General features: G+C 50.5%; 7 protein-coding genes across 7 annotated transcripts; 4 read left to right on the forward strand and 3 right to left on the reverse strand.

The window, feature by feature from the left end:
• Nucleotides 1-1,181: 1,181 nt before the first annotated feature.
• BGZ61DRAFT_461607 (uncharacterized protein) lies at nt 1,182-6,246 on the reverse strand. Its single transcript, XM_046247189.1, has 7 exons — nt 6,185-6,246; nt 3,742-6,133; nt 3,359-3,641; nt 3,252-3,287; nt 2,930-3,193; nt 2,726-2,840; nt 1,182-2,666 (listed from the first exon to the last, which is right to left on the reverse strand). Exons 2-7 carry the CDS (start codon nt 5,773-5,775, stop codon nt 1,424-1,426), a joined length of 3,975 nt encoding a protein of 1,324 aa, XP_046097646.1. The 5' UTR covers nt 5,776-6,133; nt 6,185-6,246; the 3' UTR covers nt 1,182-1,423.
• A 1,216-nt stretch (nt 6,247-7,462) lies between these two features.
• BGZ61DRAFT_461610 (WSC domain-containing protein) lies at nt 7,463-8,562 on the forward strand. The gene has a single exon (XM_046247190.1). The coding sequence runs from the start codon at nt 7,685-7,687 to the stop codon at nt 8,447-8,449; it is 765 nt and encodes a 254-aa protein (XP_046097647.1). The 5' UTR covers nt 7,463-7,684; the 3' UTR covers nt 8,450-8,562.
• Nucleotides 8,563-9,260: 698 nt separating this feature from the next.
• On the forward strand, nt 9,261-11,502 carry BGZ61DRAFT_461611 (uncharacterized protein). The gene is made up of 3 exons (XM_046247191.1): nt 9,261-9,777; nt 9,840-9,990; nt 10,052-11,502. Exons 1-3 carry the CDS (start codon nt 9,556-9,558, stop codon nt 11,230-11,232), a joined length of 1,554 nt encoding a protein of 517 aa, XP_046097648.1. The 5' UTR covers nt 9,261-9,555; the 3' UTR covers nt 11,233-11,502.
• A 657-nt stretch (nt 11,503-12,159) lies between these two features.
• BGZ61DRAFT_365704 (uncharacterized protein) lies at nt 12,160-12,756 on the forward strand (the record flags this gene model as incomplete). Its single annotated transcript, XM_046241632.1, has 1 exon — nt 12,160-12,756. The coding sequence occupies one exon, from the start codon at nt 12,160-12,162 to the stop codon at nt 12,754-12,756; it is 597 nt and encodes a 198-aa protein (XP_046097649.1).
• Nucleotides 12,750-13,752, reverse strand: BGZ61DRAFT_498527 (uncharacterized protein; the record flags this gene model as incomplete). The annotated part of the gene is made up of 2 exons (XM_046251284.1): nt 12,750-12,786; nt 12,989-13,752. The coding sequence occupies 2 exons, from the start codon at nt 13,750-13,752 to the stop codon at nt 12,750-12,752; spliced, it is 801 nt and encodes a 266-aa protein (XP_046097650.1).
• Nucleotides 13,753-14,953: 1,201 nt separating this feature from the next.
• BGZ61DRAFT_461614 (uncharacterized protein) lies at nt 14,954-15,745 on the forward strand. Its single transcript, XM_046247192.1, has 3 exons — nt 14,954-15,233; nt 15,280-15,417; nt 15,488-15,745. Exons 1-3 carry the CDS (start codon nt 15,160-15,162, stop codon nt 15,606-15,608), a joined length of 333 nt encoding a protein of 110 aa, XP_046097651.1. The 5' UTR covers nt 14,954-15,159; the 3' UTR covers nt 15,609-15,745.
• Nucleotides 15,746-15,886: 141 nt separating this feature from the next.
• BGZ61DRAFT_538294 (uncharacterized protein) lies at nt 15,887-17,419 on the reverse strand (the record flags this gene model as incomplete). Its single annotated transcript, XM_046254634.1, has 8 exons — nt 15,887-16,391; nt 16,449-16,514; nt 16,568-16,642; nt 16,696-16,733; nt 16,795-17,000; nt 17,054-17,104; nt 17,163-17,331; nt 17,393-17,419. The coding sequence occupies 8 exons, from the start codon at nt 17,417-17,419 to the stop codon at nt 15,887-15,889; spliced, it is 1,137 nt and encodes a 378-aa protein (XP_046097652.1).
• Nucleotides 17,420-18,794: the final 1,375 nt, after the last annotated feature.

Genomic DNA, 18,794 nt, shown 5'->3' on the forward strand with positions numbered 1-18,794 from the left:
TAGAACATACAACAGCGAGGATTCCCCGGTCGTCACCGACCCGAGTACTAATTCGCCGCTTCTCAGCTTGACTAAGGGAGAGCGGACGGGATCCCGTATTTTCTAAGAGCTATGGTCGTATGTACCAGACACGGTCGAGTAACAGCTTATGGATTGTTCAAGTGTCAACCTTTGAATAGACTGGATATATACTCTGTATTGTTGCTACTATTATTGGTGTTTTTTTCTTCCTGTTAAGCTTCTAGTTCCCCCTCTGGGTATGTGTGTACTAGGACACTCTAACCTCTTAATAGGTTAGTATGCAGCTTATTGAAGAGCGGCATGTACAATTCATGGGTGAGATGCGCATGGATTTTGTCCTGGCTAAGAGATAGTGCATGTGATCAGCCTCTTGATCGGAGTGCGACTGAGAGGGAATGCTGGAAGGGGGGTAAAGGCAGTCTCTATTGAGGGCGCAAGATGGCGGAAACTGCACCTGGAGACTCGTAGAAGACATTGTGTAAATACAAAGGTAGAGTGCTGGAAGCTGGAGAGCTGGTCGCGGCCAAGTCGGGCGAGTCTTAGGTTTGGCACTTGATCACGCTGCCGCTTGCCTCGGGCTTTTGCATTTCAGCTCCCAGCCGAAGCGACACCTACAGCCTCGTCCTGTGATTTATACTCCGACGTTCGTCAAGACATTCGCCTATTCTTCTACAACTATGAGGCCTATGGGAAACGAGACACGCTGCTTGAGAGACTCTTAACTCTTGGAGTTGCTCTTGTTGGTTGGATAACGAGCGGTATTCGTACGACTGATGCGGTGGGTATATTGATTTAGTTGGCTTTGCGGACATCAGCGTGGGAATCCAGATGATTGTGCCGAAGGGGGAATGTGGGAGCGTGCTTAACACCAGCAGAGTGATCCAGTAACAGTTCATATGCAGCCGTCTCTAGGGTAGTTTAGTTTGTCAACTTGAGCGTCCTCGACTCGCTGTCCGCTGAGATAGAATACCGAGGTAAGTCCCGCATCGACCAATGCCACAAAACACGGCTGTTCTTCTTGTCTCTGAGCTCGGATCGAATCTGCCGTACGTTAATTAACAGGAATTAATTAGATATCCTGTTGCCTGCACTGACATGTACAGATTACACAGATTCTAAGAAGCATCGTTGAGGGTTTTGGAAGTGGACGAATTTGATGCTATAACTATTACATATATCATGTATTTCCTGTGTACTCAGGCACAAGGTAAAAAAAACACAATTTTATCCACAAGTCAAGCATTTTGAACCTGATGCTACTGCAATGACTAAATATCTTTCATGTATACTTCAAATCTAACCGTCGAGGGTAACAAGGCACCTGTCTGATATTCATACAAGAAGTTAGTGTTCAAAGTCCACCGCCTCCTTTAAGTCTACTTAACCTCATCTCCATCTTTCACTAAATCTTGCAAGCGCCCCCACGCAAATCTTCAATCCGCTGCAAGTCGGTCTTTATCGATCCCAGCTTGTCAACGTCGCTGCTTTTCATCGACCGTCTCGCATTTGCAGCCTTTGTGAAGCCGCTTCGCCCGACTCCAGCGCCAGCCAGGTAGCTGAAGACGGTCAGAAAAGCGTTGGCCGGGTCGTCGATGACCCCATATACCATCAGACCCGCCTCGCCAGTCGCGCCCGCAAGGAGGAGCAGCGAACGTAGCGACGCCAGGCCGATGCTCCCCAGAGCCTGACCTGCGAAGGGGACAATGAAGAGTATACCTGTGATGAAGCTGACAATAAACTCCTCACGCATCTTCTTCTGGATCTCCTTGACAGTCTCAACAATCTTGTCCATGCTATCGACGGCCACCTGTATCGTCAGCGCGGGCAGAGAGCCAGCATCGACCACGTCGGCCCAATCCGAGAGGTCGTCGTAATCGACATCATCCCTGACCATTTTGAGACGCTTCAGAAGGTCTTTCGAGTCATCGTACGACTCGCCAACTAGTTTCTTGGGGTTTACCACCTCGACCTTGTCCCTCATCGGGTAGTTGTGGTAGAAAATATCCATCTTGTCGATGCAGTCCCGTATTTCCTCGCCGGCGAATTGGCAACCGTTAGTGGTCTTCATGTGCTGCCTGTCGAACTTGATCCATGACTCGTCAATTCCGTACTCCTCGCCAATGTCTTTCCAGAAGCCCTTTGGGTCTTGCAGCGTGAACGTGACGTTGGGGACATTCCTGGTCGTCCCTGCGTTGCTCCTATAAATCTGCGGACACTTGACGTCGACCTGACCTTTGCCATCCTTGCAGCTCTTGGATGAGTCGCAGTCCTCGTGGCAGGTGGCAAAGTTGCAGCTGCTGCAGCAGGTCACTTTCTTGGTCTCGGTGCACTTGAAGTAGTCATCCGCCTTGCCGCTGATCATGAACGCCTCGATTTGGTCAGGCACTTGGTCACTGACGTAGCCCTCGTAGTATTCGAACTTCTTGTCGTAGCCGCCGTCAACAAGACCCTTGTACTTCTTCAAGGCTCCTTCCATGACAGCAACCTCGACGTCGACAATATACTTCTCGACGCAATGAGCGGCCATACCCTTACTGTTCTCCATCTCCTTGAACGAGGTATACTTGCCCTGGCATTCTGGGTAAAGGTCAACGTCGATGTCGGGTTCGTAATCGTCAGGGTAGTCTTGAGCTTTGCCGCTGCCGCTGCAGAGTAGGTCAGCATCGCAGGCACGTCATCTTGGAATCTTCGGGTGGCTTCATACTCCACAAAGTCTTGTAGGTCCACAGCCCAGTCAATACTTCCGGCGAAGTTCAGGTTGGTCCAGACATCGCGCCTCGACTTCTTTATCTCTGGAGTCATATAGCTCACATAGTCTCCTTCACCTGGGTGTTAGTGCACAGCTTTTACAAGGCTAGTTGGATAGAAGGAGGTCTGCCTGGCAAGTCTCGGATCTAGGGTGACAAACCATCGTAGAGAAGAATGCTTGACTGCGAGTCCTTGTCATAGAAAGTCTTATAGTCACCGTCATTTAAGAAAATCTCGTCAATCTCAGCATTGGCAAGGTAGCCTGCCGTCTTAGTGCATCTTCCAGGCTTCGCGTTTGACTTGAGTCGGGAGCCAGTGAATTCGCACATGGCGGTATAGCATCCGTCCTTGGCCATCCGAAATGATCGTCCGTAGCTGGCTTCGCCAACAAAGATCTTGTTGTTGGCCACACCGGCTTTGGTTACTGGGATTCGAATTAGCATTACTCCGCATGGCATGACTGGGGCTTGGATGTGTCATACTCATGGAGAGAGAGGTTTTGGTCTCGGTCATGTTGACTACAGGTTTGGCCTCGGGTTAGCGACTTGCCCTCATAATGACTTTATCCGAGTTTTGCTATGATGCTCACCGTGGCTCCGAATGCATTTTCCCGAAGGGCATTCGTCGTAAGCATTTGGATTGCCGTAGTCCCATTGGCCATGAAGATCGTACGTCATAAAGACAATGTAGTCGATGACTTCGGCGATGCGATCGATGGGGAATTGCTTGAGGTACCAGTAGGACGCGGGTGCTGCAATCGACACTGTCTTACCCGCGGGCATCTTGTCTTTCAAGACTGTGAGGAATCGCAAGTAATTGAGCCCGTCGCTCTTTTCACCGATCGGCTTGCCGTCAACCAGGATGTCTGGTGCCTAATTGATCGACCAGAATTAGCACAAGGCACATTGGGTGAACAAGGTGAATCGTCAAGGGAGCAATCATCTGATCTGTCGAAGGAACGTCGGGACTTACTCCTGGATATTCCCAGTCAATGTCAATGCCATCGATACCCTCGTCTTTGGCAAACTGGGCGAGGTTGTTGGCAAATGTCTCGCGGTTCTGGAGGATGGCCGAGCGAATGATGTTGAACTTGCCAGGCTCCGTAGAGTCGGCCCAACCGCCAATAGACAGAATACGCTTCTCTTTAAGCTTTTTAAAATCTGCCCACTGGTCCTTACCCTGCTTGATGACGGGCTTCCAAGTTTGTGGGTCAATGGAGGCAAATGCCCAGTGAATATGGGTGTAGGAGCCGTCTGTATTGGCGTCTTTGACCCCCATCTGAAGGCATTCGCGCTCCATACCGAATGCCTCGTAGTAACCAATTCTTCCAAACTGTTTGGGTGGACCAGAATTTTCCTTAATCGCGTGGTTACAGTTAGAGACGCAAGTGTTCTGGAAGCCCGGATTCCGGGTGCCTGGGGCGCCGTCCAGGGGCGCGTTGATCTTGCAGTGATCTGGGAATACGCCACAGAAGCCCCAGTTACTGCAGCAAGCCTTGAGAGGGCATGGGTTGAGGTCTGCCAGTGATGTCGAGTTGTCCTTGGGCGGCTTCGTACCTGGGACAAGGGGACCGCACTCGGCGCCTTGTTGAGGCGGTGGTAGAGGCGGCAGGCCTGGACCGACGCACATGTTGTAGCCGACAAGGATGCTCTTACAATTAGTCCAGGCCCACGTCGTCTTTGCGTTCCACTTTTCAATGTCCTTCACAGTGACTCCGTGCTTCTTGGCCAGGGCATCGCAAGAGTCTCCGTTCTCAATGAGATGAGACTTGCATGTACCATCGGCGTTCGGCTCTGGTGCCGGGGGCTTGTAGGGGTCACCAGCTGAGCAGCAAACATAGTCACCAGCCTTGAGAGTGGCGCACAAGTTGCTTTTGGTGTTGTATTTGAGGAAGTCGGCGCCACGAATGCCGCACCGGACAGAAAGGGTTGTGCAGCTGTCACCATCCTCGACCTGAGCGTATTTGCAGACAGCGCGTTTCTCCAACTCGCTTCGCTTCCAAGGCCCCAGAAGCCTTGCCGCTAGTCCTCGCGGCGTCGAGGTTGGAGCCGGAGTTGGACTGGGGGTCGAGGGAGTTGTATGAGCGTCGACGAGATCGGCATCCTCTCCGGCAAGGTCAAACACTCGGACGTCTAGGAACTGCCCAGCAGCCTGTATGGCTCCCTGGATAGCGCAAGTGCCTTTGCTCCAATCTAGAGCGGCTTTCTGCACTGCCGCGAGATCTCCCGTGGTGTCGATTGTCACTCCAAAGACTTGTTGTGGCTTGCGTCCGTTACCACAGAGCTCTGCGACTGTTTGGTTGGACGCAGAGCCACCGGCGCTGATGTGTTCACCCAGAGCATCCAGAGCCGATTTGACGGTTGGTTTTCCCAGTCCAGGGCCGATGTAGACACTTGCAACAGTCTGTTGGTAGTACGCAAATACGAACTTCTCATCGCAGTTATCTTTGGTGCTGAAGAATTTTTTGATGCCCCCCAGGAGACTGGCAATATGCTCTTTATTTCCATTGCCAGGGTCGCCTTTGCCAATACTAAGCTTTGTGGAGACGGGCGTGCCGCTGATAATGCAGGCTGGAGCAACATTGAGACTACCGTCTTGCACAAGGGTGTCTTCCTTCTTAGGATTTTCAACCGGAGTCTCATCAATAATCTTGGCAGCGGTTGAATGAGAGCCAAGGGTGCAACTGCGGATGAGGATGGTAGAGTCTTCGACGTCGAGGGGTTGAGAGACGGAGAGTTGCAGGAGCATTGGGGCTTTGCAACGGCTGAGACGTTGGACAGATAGGTAGGGAATCCAGCTGTGGATGTTGGCGTAGTCCACACAAGGAGGGGGGCAGTCATGCTGATCAGGCTGGTAGGTGTTGATGTCACCAATAGGTGATGGGTCATCGGGGTTATCCTCGCTCGCAGGCTCTACAGCCTGTGAGCCGTCGAGGTTGATGGCACATCGCACCAAATCGGCACCCAGAGCAAGGGAGACCAAGATGAATCTTATAGACGACCTCATGATGACATGCTTGAAAGTAGATCAAAGAGTGTAAAACAAAAGAGTGCGAGACCACAAGGAATGAGGGTGAGTTGAGAAGGAAAGACAACAAAGAATGACGAGGTATCAAATGGGAAATCAAGCCAAAGGGAAGGGCCGAGTCTTTCGCACAATTGAGAACATCAGTTCTTGATAGATATATGGAGTGTCCAACTTGCGTAAATGGTGAGACACTGGAGAGGCGTGCTGAAGACGAGAGCCAAATGTGAATGACCGAAGTTACATGGCGAGCCAACGGGCCAGTTTGAGCAAGCACCGAGGTCCCGCATCAATTCCCTCCCCCCTGTCGGCCACGGGTTAATCATCCAAGCGATCAAGGCTGGCATTCGGATTAGCGTAGGATCGGAAGACCCGGGCTCGCATTTGCCACCTGCTGTGATAAGCCGAGGACTTGATACGATTTCATTAGGTATGGCACGACCATAGCCAGGGGAGGGTACATTGTAAGTTGGATCCAACAGTGACATATGACCGATAAACGCTTCCACAAGGTGCATGCCTGTCGCCGAGACGTGTCCCATCTAGCATCCGGTATCTGTACCTTACAGAAGCGAACATCTTGGCGGCGCGACAAAAGGGCCTTTGCGGATCACATTCCACAAATTATGTTGGTTGGTCGTTGAATTACCCATCGTTTGACTGAGACTGTGAGGGTCCATCGTGAGTGCGTGATAATCCATGATCGAGGCTCGGCCCAATTTACAAGGGCCATGCCTACCATCGAGCTTTGTCGAGCGTGACCCTGCTCCTTTTCCCATACAGGCACGCCCTGGTCCGCTTCTGGGGATCCCTTGGCGATGCCGGGAGGGGGGTCGTTTACGAAGCCCCTGCGGTCTCCAGGGTCCGTGATGCCCGTGTAAGCGAGGCTGCAGGTACCTGAGGAGACGTGGGGAAGATGAATGTCAACTCAATTGAGAACTGACAAAAGGTCAAATGCCAGTACAAGCGGGTGTTCCGGCATGGTGTAGTTGTGTACTCTGGCCCTTCATACAACAGACAAGACGATGGGATTGTGGTCCTCACTCTTCCAGTATCACTCTGCTGCATCCCGAAAACCACTCATTAAACTACACTAATTTCAAAACTACACTCATTCATTCTCCTCACTGCAAACTCGCACTCTCCTTGCTGCAAGTCGCTTCCTCTGTGTTTGTGTTGTTGCCTTTTCCCTATTCCCAATGCAATCATACAGACTTCATTATTCCTAGCACTCGTTTTCCTCATCACACGTGTTGCTCCACCATGCCTACCAAATAGACGGGCTCAATAACGCAGCGGACCGCACTTTGGGCTCCTGCCGTGTCCGTACCCCGGTGAGGGACTTTTATTCGATGAGGCTGGAGATCTGCGCCTTAGATGCTTGGCGGTTCCAGGTACACTAAGTTTGGTAGGTAATTAAAAGAGCGCAGGGGTAAAGCTTTTAGTGCTGAATATTGGCTGTTGGTTGTTGGTTGTTGGCTGTTCGATACGGCGTATTAAGTAAACGTTACATCGAGCAAGTGGAGCTTCAGCCTGGCCAGATCCGCCGAGGTCTAAGGCTATTGAGTGGAACGTTTAGCTCAAGTAACTAGGTATAAGCTTAAGCTGTTATCGGCCCGCTCCGGTACAGGGCTGCCCTTGTTCTTGGCCCTGGTAAAATACCACATGGTGTTGGTTAATGGCCTGTATCAACTTGCAAGGTTCGGCATGTCGCCCGAGAAGGGGAAAGGTTATCATTACGAGATTCGGAGAGAGCATTGGGATTTCTACTTGCTAGAGAGCTGAAGAGCTCACATCCGCTCCCGCACCTCCCATTATTCTCATACATTTCCAACTCTACATCTTCAGTACCTTCATCCTCAATCTACTGTATACTACACTTTTCTTCATTATGAAATCTCACTTGTTCTCACTTCTGGTACTCAGCACCAGCAGGCGATTCTATGCCGCCGCCACCAGCACCCCCGAGTGGCAATGGGACCCTGAGACAATCGACTCCTGCATCGAGTGGTACAACCACGAGCTCGGCGACAAGCCATGCGAATACGTCAGAGACTACTTCAACATCAGTCCCGAGGACTTTACCAAGTGGAATCCTTCTGTCCGTCTTGATTGCAAACCTTGGAGGTACAACCAATCCTATTGTATCGTGACCAAGGAGAGACTAGCTTCTTTCACATCGACAAAAACAACTGCGCCACCCAGTACTACCACTTTCACCTCCTCAACCAGCACGTTAGGACCCTCTCCTACCGCTTGGAGCGCGCTAGGCTGCTATGTCGACAACACCACAGCGCCAATCCTCGAGGAGCGCGTTAGCAAGGAGGGTGGCGACGCAGCTTTGACAATCCCCAAGTGTCAGAATGCCTGCTTCCTCGCCCAATTCCTGTTTGCAGGCGTCAAGGCGGGTAACGAGTGCTGGTGCAGCAGCTACGTCGCCGGCGAGTGGGCTCGCAATCAGACCGATTGCAATGTGCCCTGTACCGGGAACAAGACCGAGATCTGTGGTGGAAAGGCTCTGGTCAATGTCTTTGAGCCTGAGACGGATGACGAGTGGTTGAAGGATGACAGCGAGACGAAGACGAAGGATGAGAACAAGGCCGTCAGTGCTCAAACTTCTACTTCCGGGGCTATGAGGAACCTCGCACTCTTCTAGTCTGTCTTGTGGTGGTGTTTACAATTCCTAGGGCGATGGTCGGCAGTAGGGTTATAGAGTAAGATAAAATATTAATTGAGTGCGAAGAGATTGATCAGGTTGTCTTCTTTGAATATTTTCCCTTGTAATCCTCTCTCCCCCGGCTGACTTTGTGAATTTTCCCGCGTCCCTACTACCCATTGGCTTTACTACGCAAGACAAATCTTATCTATAATTGCTCTATCAATTACTTCTACTTAATTACATCACTTTTAGCATCTTGCAACCTAGCCTTTCACCGCCCGTTTGTATACTCTATTAGCAATATTATCCGTCCGATGAGCCGGCGGATAATCCCCAGGTTATCCAAGTCCTCATACTCTAGTTGTTTCTCTGGTAAAGACACACCCTAGCCACCATTTAACCCAGTCCAGATTAAGTTCTTACCACCGAAGGATCAGCGATCCGATGCTCCCGCAGACCCCTGTTTCCAGCCACAGTGGAGCAAGCAGCGTTGTTAAATACCCCGGAACCAACACATTACGGTGACTATTGTTGAACCCCACTGAAGGTTCTTTTGTCGCCAGCGCCAGTGACATGCGTTAGACATCCCACCCGCTGCCAAGATACGAGAACTTTTTCCGCCACACTGATTAAATCACTCATGCAGGGGAAAATAGGTGATATGTTCGGCGGTACGTGCAGGGACTTCCATGGCTGCTTCTACAGGGCGGAATATCGTATCGCCCCTCAGTTTGTGGACCCTCTGTAATTTGGCTCAAAGAGACCCTGCTTATCTCGTTGGGTATCGAATAACTCAGACTGTATGCTCCGGAATGGCTGTCGCCCCAACTCTATTGCACATGTAATTTCGAGTAGTGTAGTTTTCCCTATTGATGAGAAGACAAGCTCGTGCCATGTTGTTGCAAGAAGAAGTGGTCATACGGTCGGATTTACTCGGCTTTGCTATCTTCTAGGATTGGCTCTTCGCCGCCTGCCAGTCGGAAAGCAGGAACAGAACGAGCAAGTTCAGCTATAACACTCCAAAGCTCCCCACCAATAGGCCTCTGGTTACTTACTTACATTCGCCTCAGTCAATACCTAATTCCTCTTTTCTTGACATCAAGATGTATTCCAGAAACCTTGCCATACTTCTCCTTAGCGGCTCTCAGCTTGCTTTGGGTGCTGTTGTCCAAAAGACTCATGAGCGTCGAGGCGCTACACCGAGTTATCCTTACGATGACAAATCCACCGAGTATTGCACTTGGTGGCATGACTACGACGTGAAGACCCCATGTGATGACCTTCTGGAGGTCAATCAGATCGATATGGAGCAGTTTAGGCGCTGGGTACGTACTTCCTCTGTTGTCTACTTCTGGAGACTGATGACTGATGATTTCACCATCTGTAGAACCCTTCCATCAAGGAAAACTGCGAAGGTTTGACTGTAGGTCGATCTTACTGCGTTGAGGCCATGTTTGAGCCTGGTACCAATCCAGAACCGGAGCCAGAACCTTCATCAACAAAGGCACCCCAGCCGTCACCAACCAAGCCTTCGAATGGTGCGATTCCAGTCTTGATCTATTCAACAAACGTAAAATATGCACTAACATATTATTTCAGGTATCGAAACTCCAGACCCCGTTCAGCCTGGCATTGTCAGCAACTGCGACAAGTTCTACTTCGTCAAGAAGGATGATGATTGCGCCGGTATTGCATCCAAGCATGGCATCACTCTGGCTCAGTTCACCAAGTGGAACGCAGGTACTGGAAGCACTTGCACCGGACTCTGGGCAGATACATACGCTTGTGTATCTATCATCGGTCAAGAGCCTTCACCTACCAGTACCAAGCCTACCGCCACCAACGGCATCGAGACGCCGTCGCCTATTCAGGATGGCATGGTCAAAAATTGCAACAAGTTCCACCTTGTGAAAACAACAACAACTTGTACGTCTATTGAGGACTATTACAAGCTGCCTTTGGCCACCTTCAAGAAATGGAATCCCGCAGTAGGCTCGGACTGCCGCACGTTGCTAGCAAATTACTATGTTTGCGTGAGCACTGTCGACTACAAGCCGGAGCCTGCGACCACCTCGAAGCCCTCTCCAACCCAACCGACAAATGGCATTACGACTCCTTCTCCAATCCAAGATAATATGAACAAGAACTGCAACAAATTCCATCTGGTCAAATCAACAACAACATGCGCCTCGATCCGCGACTATTACAACGTTCCTCTGAAGGACTTCTACTCTTGGAACCCGAGTGTGGGCTCCTCATGCCAATCGCTGCTGGCAAGTTACTATGTCTGTGTCTCTATAGTCGGCTGGAAGCCAGCCCCTTCTCCAACAACCACCACCGGTAACGGCATCTCGACCCCTTCGCCAATCCAGACCGGAATGACGACCAAGTGCAACAAGTTTCATCTGTCTACTAAAACTACTACTTGCTCGTCAATCCAGAACTACTACCAGATCACTATGGCCCAGTTGGTAGAGTGGAACCCGGCAATTGGCTCCAAGTGTACAGCCTTGTGGGCTGACACCTATGTCTGTGTGGGTGTTATCGGACAGAAGCCGACTACAACCCAGCCTCCCAAGGGTAACACAACTCCTACACCTGTACAAGCCGGTATGATCAGCAATTGCAAGAAATTTCATCTTGTCAAGTCGACAACAACGTGTACCTCTATCCAGGACTACTACAAGATCACTATGGCACAACTGGCGAAATGGAACCCTGCTGTTGGGTCTAAGTGTACGGCTCTTTGGGCAGAATATTATGTGTGCGTTGGGGTTTAATTTTCTGGTTTGTAGCAGTGCGCGTGGGTCTAGGCTGCGGCTTGAGCTGAGGTAGCTGTTTTGGTGGAGCTGAAGGCGGATGAATACAAAATTTGGACAGCTATTAATTTCTAGTGATCTGAGGTGTAACTCTTTATTATTATGTTTCTAGTGATAGCTCTTTATTACGGATCTTGCTATTTGATTTCTCTTTATTCTTGTCCCTTATACACAGGGCGGTCAATCGAGATAGATACGTTGGTAAAGAATTTACTTGTAATTGAATTGTAACTAAGCCTAGCCTGGTTCCCTGACCTCTTATATTATATAAGGTCGTAGTATGAGACATGCTTCTCTGCTCGCTCTGATGGCGCTGTCACTGAATGGAATGCGTCTATTTCATCTTAGAACCACCAGCATTTGATCTCGACACAAAGCATGACAAAGATTCTCAAATGTGTAACCCTGTAAAATGATTAGCCCACGGTTTACCGACCTCGTATTAATATCATTTCCACTTATCAGCCAACGCGCTGGCCGAGGTTGTGCCTAATGTGAACCTAAGATGATGCAGGCCATCGACCAACACCATGTTGTATTCTACGGGGCCAAGAACAGGGGTGCGCCGGAGCAGACCGATAAGAGCTGTGTTGCCACTTTCGCCAAGCACTCCACTCAGTAGCCTCGGAGCTCGGCAGGCCGAGCCGAACCTCCACTTGCTCGATGTAACGTCTGTTTAATGCGCCGCTTGTGACCAACAACTGACAACCAACAACCAACAACCAACAACCAGCACCCTCTTTCTTTGCCTCTGCAATCTGCTCATCACATCGTCGACTCACTGTGCCTGAAACTGCCAAGCTACCACGCAGGACGCCTCGCCAGCCTCACCGAACAAAAGTCCATCACTGGAGTCTTCCCACGGCCCGCAAGCCTCAAACGGTCCACATGTCCACTTTCCACCCCTTCGCCCGTCTCCCGTTGGAGCTCCGTACGCGGATCTGGGAGATGACGGTTGAGCCTCGTGACGTCGAGGTCCGCTTCAAGGATATTTTCAGGGTGGAGGGCTCAATACACTACTGGATGTCCTCGACCCCAGTACCAGGGATATTGCAGGCCTGTCACGAAGCCCGTAATCTCGGCCTTTACCAGCGTGCCTTCTCATTTGGGAACAAACCGCGGTATACCTGGGTGAATTTCGAGATGGATATGATCTCTCTTGGGGATACCGACATTAGAGATATTGTCGACGAGCGACTCGATATTCGCCGTCTTAGGTTCGAGAGAGTTAGTGACGAGTGGTTTTTTTATTGGGAATCGAAGGGTCTAAAGGAGTTTGCCAATCTCATAGAAATCCATGTGATATGCTTGGATGCCTTTTTTTCTTGGCTGGATTCCTGGGAGCACGTGGAATGGCAATGCCCCAGAGAGAATGTACGCTTCATCGAGAAGAAGTCGGGACGAATGATTGATGGCTATGAGCTAGATAAGATGTGGGACGAAGTCGTCGAGGAGACCAGACGCCGAGAGAACGGCAATCATTGAGGGCGAGATGATCCCCCTCCCCCTCGCGGCCTTATTTGTATATAGTAGTTCTACCTTTCAAAATTATCTCGTCTCATATCCGCGGCAAAAGGTTCGAACTGGCTGCACCCGTGGCTCACGCTTCTTTCATGAGCACCACTTGCTCATGATTTTTTGAGCCCCTTTGTATGACCTTATCACGGAGCTGTGTTCCTGGCCTATGGAGGTTCTCCCCGCAGTTGTTGGCCCATACCATTTCTTTTGCCAGTCTTTGACCATCTTCGAAGCATTTTCTATACCATTTGCCTCTGCAGCAAGGATAGTAGCTTTCCAGTCAAGAGTGTACATCGTGTTGCCATCGATAGGATTGATGCCCAGCGCTTCCTTCTTGATCTCCATGTCGTTCGGTATTCCAAGCTCCTTTTCAGCAGCGTCAATGAGATGCGCACCGTGATCGCCTGCCCGGACGATCTTGACTTGGTTCAATGATGTTTTGAAGTTGTCGAAAAGGACCTTGTTGGCCGCGGTTTGGCGGCTCGACGTCTGAGCGACCGTTTGCGCAAGGTGTTTGATGTATTTATTGAAGTTCCCATCTGCACCCTTCACAGCCTTGTAGGTTGGAAAGTTGTACACAGGTTTTTCCTGCTTGACCACATACTGTTCATAGACATTCTTTGCCGTCTCTACAATATCAGGGGTCTTGGTGTTTTGGTCTGCTCCGTGAACCAGTTCCGGTTTATCGGTATCCAGTTTCCCCAGGAAGACCTGAAGGTCATTGAAGTTGCATCTAGACCTGCCAGTTATAGGCTTCGGCCTGCATTCCCTCCAAATGTCATTCTCGCATTCGCCATTCCTCCAACGGACGCAGGTGAAGCCAATGGTCCGTTGGGCTGGGTCATTGAGCTCATCAATCTCGAAGGCGTAGAAGAGCATCAAGCGCTCGAGAGCACCTTGATACCCGCCAGCCCAGACGCGCGTGATGATGAAAGCAAGAGCCAGGAAGAAAGAAGTCCGCATGATTGAATTGGCAAGCAAGAGGGAGAAACAAATAAAATAATAGTAGATGCAACAGCCCACAACAAGATGCTTGTGAGTTCCGCAATAATGAGAATGAGCGAGTAGAGTGAATAAATTGAATTCCAATGAGTGTAAGTCAAAGAGTGTACTCAATGAGTGTACTTCAGTGAGTGTACCGGTAGTCTTCGGGATGCAGCACAGTAATAGATAAGGAGCGAATACTACACTCTCGTCATCTTGCCTGTCACATGAGGGGCTCAATTGCAATTACACTATGCCGAAGCACGATCCCATATTGGCATCTGACCATTTGTCAGTGCTCTATGCAGCTGGACATTCATCTCTCCTGAGCCTCCTCATGCCTCGCTTCTATGGGTGGGGCGGATCGTCGGGTATCATGGGCCCATGAAACCCTTGATCTTTGAGACCTCATGGGGCTTCTGTGAACGACACACCTCCAGTCATCGCCAGGGATGGTGAAGAAACTTTGTTGGTTGGGTCCAAGTGTTGGTCGGGCCCATGGAGCCACAATCCCCGGCGTCCACAAAGATCCCTGCCGACGACCGGGTAGCTCAGCCTGTCTGTGCAGATCTCGCCGCACAAGTTGCAGGATCAGATCACCAATGACATTGCCGTCGAAATTGCGGGGATAAGGGAAGAAAGTCTACTTCGAATAGGGTTTTCCCAGCCCTTACCCAGTCGTACAGAAGTCGTAAGGCAATGAGCGGTTTCTTTCGCTCTTAAGCCGAGCTGCTCTATAGGGCCTGCAACGGCGTGAGCTAGTTCCCTAAAGAAGTCTCTCCAATTACTGCCTACTTTCTCCTGCACGAGGGATTTTAATCAGATTGGTGGAAATAGTTCTTGTATCTTAACAGCAGGTGGGATTTCACATCAAGAGTGACTAACAGTACGATGCGTATCACTAGCGCTGGCGACAAAAGAACCGTTAGTGGGGTTAAACAACAGTCACCGTAATGTGTTGGTTCCAGGGTATTTTACAATGCTGCTCCACTATGTGCGGATATACTGGGAACAGGGGTCTACAGGAGCAGTGGATTGGATGTCATAGTCATGTGTCGGTGACAAGAACTTAATCTGGACTAGCCCAGATAGTAGCCAGGATGTATCTGTACCGGAGAAAAAAGATAAGAAGATTACTTCGAACTTTCATTCTTGACGATCCTTGACTGATGGGTTGCCGAAGCATTCCGCTCAGGCATGCCCCTCTCCTGCTAGAGTAGGGTTAGTCTTATACAAACCCCCCGAGTAGTTTGAATAGAAGCGGATCATTTCGGATTTTTTTTTTCACAGCAATTGGTTTGAACCGTGAAGAATTTTGTCACCCAACAGTTTCTCTTGGCTCTATCTCACGGGGGACCTTGCCCCTGTTCATAATCGTGCCATATCATGCCGGAGCCTCTGATTGTTGTGGCAGGTGGCAAAATGGACCCCGAACTCTCCAACCCAACACAGACCCCAAAGTATGTCGTTGGTCGCCTGGACGATTACCCATGACTTACAGGTGAGGCATGATTCGCGACCCGAGTGCTTGCTCGCACCGGCCCGCGGACTACATGCAACATTAGTCGCTCGCAGCTGGGACTCGGCGATTGCACTTCTCTTGAGTATCTCAGCCTCTATGCAGCCCGGATACTTCACATATCTGTGAGTCAAGACTGTTGCTCTTATCATTTGTACCAGAGGCTTACTCTTGCTCTTATACTTTCTTTCCTAGTTTATATATTTTCGCTACTTCTTCCTATCTATCTTCAACTTACTCTTATTGCTTTTCTTCTTTCCTAGTGGGAGTAGTGGCGCTTAGTGTAGACAGGGCCGGCCACAGCAAAAGTGTGTGATACCCTATAGTTCGGGATGAGCGGAGGTCCTGTAGCTAAGGCCAGCTAGGGGATTTTGGCAAGAAAGAAAAGTTACGTAGTTAATTAAATACTTCTCAAGGTGATAAGATGTTATTTTTTAAGATATTATTAAACTATAATTGACATTTTTTTAATATTAAACATAATATTGTGTGGTTTTAAAGAGATAAAATCCGGAGATATTGTTTGCATCTACTGCATATATTATATAAGGCTATAAATCCGATTATGTATATTCCGTAACCCCTGTCTTCTAATCATACATTGTTCGCCCCAGCGCGCACAGAAGCCTTGGTGCCTGCTCTTCGACCGCCGCGCCAACCGTCACTACCGTCGTCTTGCTCGTGGCTGATGTCGTATGTCGTGCGAACCATGACACCGTGCATAACATCGTCTTTGCCGATAATCGATTCCTGGCTACCGTGTTCTCTCGACTTGGAGCCACCCAAGATCGCGTTCGATCCGTCGTTGATGCTCGGCGTGAGCTCGTATGGTCCGGAGATGTCGGTCGACTTGCCGTTTCCAGTCACCGTTCGCATGGAGCTGGAGATGGGGCTTCTTCCCCAGGTCCAGAATGAGCCGGTGAACAGCGGTCGCAGGATAGGGATGTTGACAGTGATGATACCGACGATCGTTTCGCGAACACCCCAGCTGTTGATGGTAATCGCTGAAGGGTTGGCCGAAAGCGTCAGAACGACACGAATGATGGCCGCGGCGATAACGAAGGCACCCGAGGATAGAAGAAGGCCAATGACAATTTTCCTACGGAGGTGATGATGAGCATGTCGCTTCGAGCTACATCCAATTGGAACAACTTACTTCTTCAGGGGAATCTGGAGTTTCCATAGCAAGGGCATCGGGATGGTGAGAATCATGGCATCGGTACTGTTTGATGATTAGACCTCATCTACAAGAGTCGTGGGCAGGGGCCAACTGACAGGACATTGAGAACTGTAGTGACCAAGAAGTTCTGCATCTTGAAGGTGCACTTTAGTCCCGGGTCAGGATCCACCCTGTGGGTGATATTAGTTAAACTCGTCTTGACCTGTTTGACGTTGATACGTACTGCCAGTTCTTGTATGTAGGAAAGCAACCAAATGTAATCTAGAAGGTTACGATTAGCTTTCTACTAGTCGACCATGATTTCTTGTCTTGGTAAACATACCGTGAGGAAAACAGCGATATACGAAAGACCACTGGCAATAGACACACCCTTCACGAACATGTTGTGCCACGTGCCGATGGTCATTCGTGAGAAGAAGCAGAGCATAGTGCCCTTGAGGCTCCAGATGAGTGCGGTATACGAGTACCACGCCGTAAGCTGAAGCTTGGAGCCTCGGACGTACTCCTCGAGGTCTTTCGCGGATAATGCTTCCGGGGCGGTTAGTTGAGGTTGTATTGCGAGGATCCCGTCCAAAACCTACTTTCGCCCGCAGCGAGCCGGGCTGACGCTTCAAGATTGGTTCCTAGGAAGTCTGATGGGCTCCAGTCAGAGACGTGTGTAGGAGCGATCCGAAAGAAAGAGGAACGCACAGATCAAATGTACTGTGAATGCATCCATCGCATAGAATACCAGGACACAGGCCGAGAACAAGTCATCGCCCTGCAGGCCTCGCCAACCCACAGTTTTGAGCCGTACGCCGAATCGTGAAAGCAAGATAATCGTTCCGATGCTGTAGAGTGCCCACGCCTCGCGGAGGAACTGAGACACTCTGTCAGTACCGCCGCCGATTTCGACCAGGAGTCCACCACAGGTTACCCACCGATGGCTGCACTTCGCTGATAGGCATGGTGTCTCGGAGGAAGTCGGTCGCTGGATGTTGTACAAAAACACGCGTGCTGGATGCGATACCGGGGAACACTCGCTCAATGCAAAGCAAGGATCGGAAATCAGAATCAACCTGGTCGACAAAAGAAAGCACATCGGTCTTCCGTGGGGGCGCTGCAGAACGTCGCCCCTCTTTACATATGAATTGTCTCGAGCAGACATAGTAGAGCCCATGCGTCAATATGCCAGCACTAAAGATGAATCCTGCGCCAGCCTTGTTACGGGCAGCCACTACTGCTCGGCCACCGCACTAAACTGGCCAAGCTGGTAGCGCTGGCGGACGCTGCAACGCGCATCGTTCCCATCGCAGGCCTAGTCCAGGGGATTGCAGGGGTAGCGTTGTTTAGAGGAGGCGGTTGAAGGCGAGTGAGCTGTAGACACGAGTCAGAGGCGTCGAGACATGCATCCCGCGATGGCCCGCATCGGGGACCTCTGCCGAACCCGGGCGCGGCGGCAAGGCAAAGGAGCGGAGATGTGGGCTAGCGCTGGCGATCATGAGGGTCTGGAGGGTGAATCTTGTGTGCTCTGACCTGGCCGTGGAGAATGGCCTTGGTTGTATCGGTCTCAGGGCTGGATTCTATCTAGCGTTCCCAAGCTTCTGTTCGTGAGAGTGTAGCTTGACCCAGACCCTCGACTTAGATACTATTTTCTCCCGCTATGCTCTCGCCTTGTCGGCTTGATCTCCTACCATCGCAAATAATTATGGCCTCGGCAAACTCTTGACCGAGCTACGACCGAATTGTGGCGTGCTGAACATTTATTTAGCGCCGTGTCTGCAAAATCGCGTGCCCAGAGCCTACGGGGCCCTGTGATGCGGCGTGGAAGTGAGAGACTGATGCAAAGCTTTCGTCTCGTCTGTGAACAGCATAAGGAGAGTTCTACCTAGGCAAGGATGCTACAGGATACGACAGGATGCCTAGGTTCCTGCTCAACCTCCAACGAGTCTCGACAGTTCTAGATCATCACCTGATAACTGCTGCCACGACAATTCTCTTACACGGGAGCCTCCCACCCTTCCCACACCAAGCGCACGGTACCTGGAGCCCCCGAGATCACAGAAAATAGAAACACCAGCGCGTTGTCATAGTCGCCTGGGGGCTTGAGATAAACCCACTCGACGGATCGTCGTTCCACATCGCGGTAGTCAAAGCGTAGATTAGTGACCAATTGGCCGCTCCCCACGAGTCAAGCCATTGAATCTAGCGCCGGCTCATTTTGCCCCAGACCCAGTAAAGAGAGCATCTAGCCCAGATATCTAGCGTCTGTCTGTCTTGGAAGTGGTTACTGATACGGAGAGTTGGTCTCTGGGAGGTGGCAGCCGGAATGTACTGGTAGTG

This window comes from Ilyonectria robusta, assembly GCF_021365365.1.
Source record: "Ilyonectria robusta strain PMI_751 chromosome Unknown BGZ61scaffold_28, whole genome shotgun sequence".
Classification (NCBI taxonomy): domain Eukaryota; kingdom Fungi; phylum Ascomycota; class Sordariomycetes; order Hypocreales; family Nectriaceae; genus Ilyonectria; species Ilyonectria robusta.